Source organism: Pavona decussata, unplaced genomic scaffold (genome assembly GCF_977016875.1).
Source record: "Pavona decussata unplaced genomic scaffold, jaPavDecu1.1 SCAFFOLD_366, whole genome shotgun sequence".
NCBI lineage: Eukaryota > Metazoa > Cnidaria > Anthozoa > Scleractinia > Agariciidae > Pavona > Pavona decussata.
Window position 1 is genome coordinate 3,731,675 of NW_028145742.1, and position 7,445 is coordinate 3,739,119.

Here is a 7,445-nt window from a genome sequence, read left to right on the forward strand (position 1 = left end):
GTTTTATGTCAAGTTTTTGAGGTTCACAAAATCTCAGTAAAGAAAGTTACAAGTCAAGTAGAGCTTTAAATCACACATTTTATGTGACAATGTCAGCATAAAATCAACTAAGGAAATTGGAATTAGTAGCTGAAGAAATTAATTGACTGGCCTGTCAAAAAAACCAACAAGGCAACAGTTAAACATTGTTACTGTACCAGAGGACTGTTGGGATGGGGAGGTTAGGGTGAGGGTATGGATGTTTTCTGGAACCACATGATAACATAGTTTTGTAATTTGTTACATGTAAACAGCTCACGGGAAGAGCATTTTTAATGAAGTGATACTATCAATAAAGCTTTTACTACATGTAAGTTACAGTTAGATCACCTTGGATAAAGGAGTTTTAACGCTAATTCACAACATGCTGGCAAATGCAAATTATTTCATGTGAATAAGAGTTATGTTTGATACCCAATAGCAGTAGGTTTTGTGGTACCTACCAAGGCACTTGTCAAGCAGGAGATCCTTTATGACAGATAGTAAGAACACCTGCAGGGGTTTCATTAAAGGGAGAGTTTCACGGTTCGGCACATGTGTGAGCGATGACGTAGGCGCTGTCAAGCTTATTGTTTTTGGACCAATTAAAAGCGAGTACACAACACCGGCGGGATACGGCAGGCAAGTCTTATATCTTGCTGGCATAAAATAAAACTGACCGGCCAATGTTCCAGTCACGTTTCAGAAAGGAATGAAAAGGCTGCCCATGTAAAACACATGGGGATTTTTGCAACGCTTCGTGCAAATGTCTCATGACATCCAAGAAATGCCAGAACTTATGCGAATGCATACGGTTTTATTTTAGTACAATGTATTACAGTGTATCTCTCTGCATGGATCTTTTTGATTACATGCGGTTCGAAAAGCTGAGAAGCTCCCTCAAACTTACGTACTTAGGAACAGCATTTCATTAGCATTCAGTGATAAACTAACTATAGTGTGTTCGTTCGATAGCCTGATTTTACTAGACCAGCGAGAGAAGGCGAAGAATGAGAAATCCGCAAGCTTCAAGAAGCGATGCCGCTGTTTAATAACAACAACACTGAGCGTCCTTCCGAGATGCTTGAATGCATTTGAGAAAACGCAGCTGTGGTGGCAAATCAAAACTGCGTTTGCCATTCGCAATAACCATAATTTTATAGATAAATACTAGATACAACAGATAGATGCAATAGATACAATAGGTATTTTGTAGTTTGCCGCGAATCTTTTGTTTTTATTTTCTAATGCCCGCTATTTGAACCCGCTAATAAATAGACGACTACAACTAACTCACACATTTGATCACAAAATTTATTTGCTTCGCATCTCAGTTTTTTCCATCCAAAGCAAAACACTGATGTTTGATGCTGTTTGTCTGTTGAATTCTCCGTTTTTGACAGTTGACTTCCATATGAACAAATAGTACGATTGAAATCTAGAAAATCCTCGTGAGTGAAATTGTAATGTTTTGCATTATGAAATTCACTGAAGGTGTGAAATATTTCTTCAGCTCATACACCATAGATTGCACAATCTCTCTGTTTTATTCGTACAAAGAATTTGTTACAAAACACGGAAAAGGAAACTGTGAGGAGGCTTGCCATCAGGGTACTGTCGAGGGGAATTGGAAGTCTGGAGTTGATCCAAAGCCAGCCGTGGTGAAGTACATCTATTTCCAGCGAAAGGAGATGTTCCGCAAAATCGTTGTCTATTTTAAACAGACTCGTCCCTTTACAAATTTCCCACGGTTGGTGGACGTATCTTGTTAACCATACAGGACATCTACATCGACTCCACTCTATCCGCTTTCACTTCTGTGCTTCCATAGAGTCCACAGAACGTCCCATCGCCGGTCAGCCGCGACGTCTCCTTTGAGGTTCCATCGACTAAAATTTCGATTTCGGTGGCTAAAAAACTTTCAACCTTACAAAAAACTAACTTATATTTACTAGAGGAAACACTAGATTAAAAAAAGTGGAGAACAAAGAGCGGATGATCGAAATTTGGCCACAATTTCAACAGATTATTTCACCACAAGCTCACGTTGAATTTAGTGTTGACCCGTACAATTTATTTTTGAGCCGGTCTGCTTGCGCATGCGCTTAACCGTGAACATCGGCCTTTAAGTGTTATATACCAGACAATTTGACGATCTGTAGACATGACTTTGTCCAGTGGCTTTTATCAGTGGCTTTTTCAGTAGAAGACTAGATCCAAGTTACCTATCCTGCCCAGATGCACTACCGTCATGGTATTTTATGCAAGGACGAATGCTTAACATGAAGTCATATACACAGCAATAAATTATTGAACTCCTTTTTATGGGCAAGAGGTTTTAAAGCTGTGTTGGTTCATGTGGCATGTGAGGTGAGATGGACAGCTCATGACAAATTTTTAAACTACCTTCCTTGGTTAGTTCTGACCTCAAATTCAAAAGTTAACGAAACCACTAATTTAACTGACCAAATATTTCCACATTCACTTGCTTTTAAAACTCAATCCAAGATCATTAAGCACTGCTTTATACTGGTACTTTGCTACATAGGAACACCTTAGACTGCATTGTCCAAGAGAGGCATTATCATAACTAGTGAACCTATGCAACTCTTGCGTATGTAAATCAACCATAATTACCCAGTTCCTGAGCAAGTTGATCCATCATTCCCATTTTATCCACTTGTTTAATCTGAAGATCTTTTCTCACTTCATTGTTGGGAAATAGATTCCCTTGCTGAGTCAGTGGGGGACGTGCAGGCTTCATATCTGTCTTAGGTGAAATCTTATTTCCAAGCGATGGACCATTACACTGTGCATCTGTTAAAGCATTCTGATTTTCATTCTCATTTTCTTTCTCTGGAAGAGAAATGGAACAAATATGAAGTTGAAAGTAATGAAATGCTAACAAGACACATGACTAGGGACAATCTCATTTAAAAGATGGAACAGATTTACTTCAAACAATAAGCTGGCAGCAGGAGGTATTAAGTTTTGTATCCTTTCCTGCTGCAGTCAAGCCACAAAGACACTGTCAGACTTCTTCTTTTGTTGGCTATAACCAACCATGATATTGCATTTTGCACAATGATGTTAATTCTTTTAGCACAATGCTATCCTAGATGCAGCTGCCTTCTCATGCATTCAACTACCTTAAAAAGACAGTGATTAGCTGTTAATAATTCCTTGTGAATTTATCTGCAGCACCTTACTAAAAACGTACTTTCCATTGAAACAAGGCCAGTTTTCAATTTGGTCAAAGGTTGTATCTGAAAAATTCAATATACCTGGCTATTCATAATATTAAAATTAATAGTCAGTAAAAAAAAATTACCTTCAGTTGTTACAGGGAGAATTCCTTTCCTTACCAACTCTTCTCTATTGGTACGCACTGACAATTTCCTCTCAAGATCTGTAAGGATGCACCATGCAGTATGATCACACTATTATCATGTACTTAATGTTATGGCATGCAAGTCAAAATCCCATAATACATTATTTTGTTGTGAAAGAAATGTGATGTCATTTATTTTTTTCAGTCAAAGAGCTGGCATACTTGGAAAAACGAACTCTGAGTTCTCCCAACAGAAATCAAACCTATCACCTTCCAATTACTAGTTCAGATGCTCTACAATGGAACTACATGTGTTTTGGAGCCTTGTGTGAGCTAGGCCATTAAAACTAGGTTCACCACAGGTGAGAAAAGGAGTAAAGGCAGGCAAGAAACCGCCGGCGACCGCTATGGGTCGTTACTTTAAACCAGAATTTTCGCAAAATTTGAAAAATTCTTGCGCAACAGCATCCGATTAAATACATATTTCGCCATGTCATGGCCGAGTTTGGGCTTCATTCGTCAAATTTCCTCCGAAAAAAGCAGAGCTAAAGTCCTCCAGGTCGGTTTCAAACTATGATCTGTAGCAAAGTCAAGGACAAAAGGAATTCTAAGCATGCAGTTTATTTTAAATCAGCCAATCAACGCTTCGCGACAGGCAGGGTTGGGATTTGAAGCGCAATGGTTGCGAAGCGTTGATTGGCTGATTTAAAATAGACTGCAGTCGATATGAACACAAGACGATCGACGGACATGCAGCTCGACCACCAGTTTTTAGCTAATTTGAAATGCCCATTGAAATCAACAATGACCTTTTCACAATAGAAGAAACAATAGGCTAGCTCATACATACTAATGATCGCGTATGCGTATAAGTCAATACGCATATGCGTATATACGCATACGCGTATTATACGCGTTTTACGCGCATATTTTGGTTCGCTTATTTCTGAGCTGCACTGTATCAGATGACAACAGTCATCCAATTTGATACCTGTAGCCTAAATTTTTTTACCAATAAAAAAAAAAAGAAAGAATATCCCATTTTTAGGTCTCAATTGTTACAATCTGATTACAGTGTAATAAAATCAAGTAATAGTCAGCTCACATTTGTTCACCAGCAATAATACCATGGCCTAGCTCATGAGCTGTTTTAACTTTTCTGCAATAGTGCACATGCATTTCAGAAATTAATCCGAGGGTTACAAAAAGATAAAACCCCTTTTTGGCTTGCTGGTAATTATAGAATGCATTGCATAAAAGATTGTCCTAAAAATTTCTCAAAAGACAATCTTTTGGCCTTAGGCATTGCCTCTGATACACCAGTTGCCTAAATGGGTTTATTTACTAATCAGGCCCATAGGATGGGGCAGTTTGGTGGATTCTCCAAGGCCTGAAAAGGTTACTGTCTAAGAGTGATAGCTTATCAGATAGAGGTTTGGTCAAAAAGACTTTTTCTGCTTTTCAGGAAAATACCTTTTAGTTTCTCTTACACAAATGCGTACTTTTCTGTTTCTGCAAAATGACCAAATTTCCTAAACTTTCCTGAATACTTATTTTTGGTATTAGGGCTGCTAATTATGTAATTTTAGTTAATACATATTGTAGGTTTCAACTAATAAATGAATGACAATAAAAAGTTACAAACCATATCTAATATTCAAGGCAGTATCAGAACTGTGTAATATTTTCTTACAGACAAAGATGATAACTATAAAAGACAAGCATTTCCTTTTTTAAGCATTCTGTTCAATATATTCATCTGATAAGAAATATCATTTGTCTGTACCACAAAATTAAAATATTTGCAATAAAACTAATTAAATTATTTGAGACATTTAATAGCACTGAAAATAAAAACCCAATAAAAATGTTTTCCAAGAGGTGCTACAGATTCAAAACAGTGTATTATGCAGTTGCTTAGAGACCTAGTGGTTTGATGGAAACATGAATGCTAAAACGATAGCACTATATTGTAGACTTTTAACACTACTGTTCCTTATGTCCAGAAGGTATGGAGCACATTTTTGCATAATCAAAAATAACATAGTTCCGGACCATATATATTCAGATGCAGTGTCGCAGTGGTTGGATAAAATTGGCCTTTTGATGATAACGGATAAATTTAAAACAATTTTGGATGCTTTAATATCATAGGCGGAAAAACAAAAATCAAATATTCATGAAAACACACGGTGAAAAATAACTCGTTACACGAACAATTTGAGTAAACTATCTTAAAGAACTACCTTGTTTTGTAACATTGTTATTAAGCTTACGCTAATCTACCTTCTTGAACGATTTTCAGCCTGTCATAAACGATGACCTGACCACTGATACATTTAGTTAATTGACACACATGTAAACTGCTTTATATTCCAACTTGAACAACCGCGGATTAATTTTACGATCATGATGATGATAATCGTTCGCGTTGTTCTCAATATGAATTTGCCGTGGTTGAAATTCGCAAAATCTTAAAGCTATTCCACGAGAAAGTCTATGATCGTAAATAAAAACATGCCTCAGTTATCTTCAGCGCTATGCATGTAACTTATATAAGCTTATTTTCGGTTTTTCAAGATTTGTCTTAAGCTTCAAACATTGATAAGAAAAATGTCCTATCACTTTCACAAGGTCAAAAACTTTGCAGTTTTAAATTCTAAAACATTGCCAGCGTATCAATACCCGAAACTTCACAGCATAAGCGTGCTGCTGTATGACAAAGATAAATATTTGCCAATCTTGATACCTGCGTGAGAATATTCCAAGTCTCTCGAAAAACGAACGAAAGAAACTGGCATCGTAGAAAGAACTATGCTTCTTTTGACACTTTATCTACGTGAATGACGATTCCTTTGTTTCATTTCAAGCGAAAAAACCACGAACAAAAAAATTTCCTGTTGAAGAAAAGTTCAATTTAGATTTTTACAAGAGACAACATCATCAGGTTAATTTTTACGGCAGTTTTGTCCGTTTCTAGATCTGTATCTGGGAGCAAACGTAACACCTACTCCGCCTGTCAGAGCGTCACTACGAAATAAAAGCAAAATGACGGCTCCTTACTTTGCGAAGTCGTAATAAACTTCTGGCTTTTTTTTCTCCTTCGCCATTTCCAAGGTCGAAACAATCTTCCTATACTAAAAGCCAGTTTACTTCGTCGAACTATAGGAGGAGTATTCGAGTGAGCACCACTGACGACAGGACTGTCAACTTCCGTAGCGGTTAAAAAGGTTGGCGCTCTTCTTGTCGGGACTGTGTTGCCTCCATTCATCAAAATAGTGGTTTCTCTGCGACCTGGATCACTGTTTGAACGTTCTCGTGAAACATTTAAGTTGCCAGAAGGCGAAACTCGGCCATCATCAGCAACCTCCATAATTTCACTCAAGGATTTATTTTGTGGCATTGCTGAGTCCCATGCCAACACGGCCAAGAGTGAAGATTGGAACGCCTGTTGGAACTCTGAACTTCAGTTCTTCCGCTCAGCTCAGCTCAGCTAAAACTCCAAATGCTCTAAAGACTATTACAGCCTTATTCTAATTTTTTATTTCTTCACATTGCATTATTCATTTAATTTGATTTCAAGATGTAAACCTACCCTTTATTAATCCTACCACTCCTGTTATCGCGTGACCGGAAGTCGGCTCCAACCCAAACCGAGTATTTCACTTCCGGTAGAAAAAAAGTGGTAAATTAAATAAGCATTAGGCAGACTACTCGCTTGAGGTATTATGAAATAGCTCTTCATGTTGCCTTTCTTATTTATAAATAATAAAAAAAAACGTGCTACCTTGAACCAACAAAATTTTTACAAAAATATTTGAGATACCATAGATATATGACGCTTACAGGGAAAGCATGGCCGTGGAAAGGGTAACAAATCAGGAGCTAAACAAGGGTTAAATTGTAAGGTCTATTCTGGTTGATTAAATTTCCTGTTTCAACTGATAGCTACTGCCGTGTTTCCTACATTTAGCACACTCCCCCGCACTTTCAGCCGCTCTATCAGATTGTGTCATGTAAAAAGCTCTTGGAATGAGCTCAGAACCACTCCCTGGAGGAATTGCTGCCTCGCGTTTGTGAGTTAGGGAGTGCTACG

At 37.7% G+C, this 7,445-nt stretch overlaps 1 protein-coding gene across 1 annotated transcript in view; it reads right to left on the minus strand.

Annotated features, from left to right (window-relative positions):
- Positions 1–6,923, minus strand: part of LOC146452903 (phosphatase and actin regulator 1-like) — a 29,354-nt gene extending 22,431 nt beyond the window's left edge. The window contains exons 1-3 of the mRNA XM_085097653.1: positions 6,413–6,923; positions 3,350–3,427; positions 2,656–2,874 (exon numbers count right to left, since the gene is read on the minus strand). Of these exons, the coding sequence (XP_084953779.1) occupies positions 2,656–2,874; positions 3,350–3,427; positions 6,413–6,752 (637 nt within the window). The 5' untranslated portion in view covers positions 6,753–6,923. The remainder of the gene's footprint in view (positions 1–2,655; positions 2,875–3,349; positions 3,428–6,412) is intronic.
- Positions 6,924–7,445: the final 522 nt, after the last annotated feature.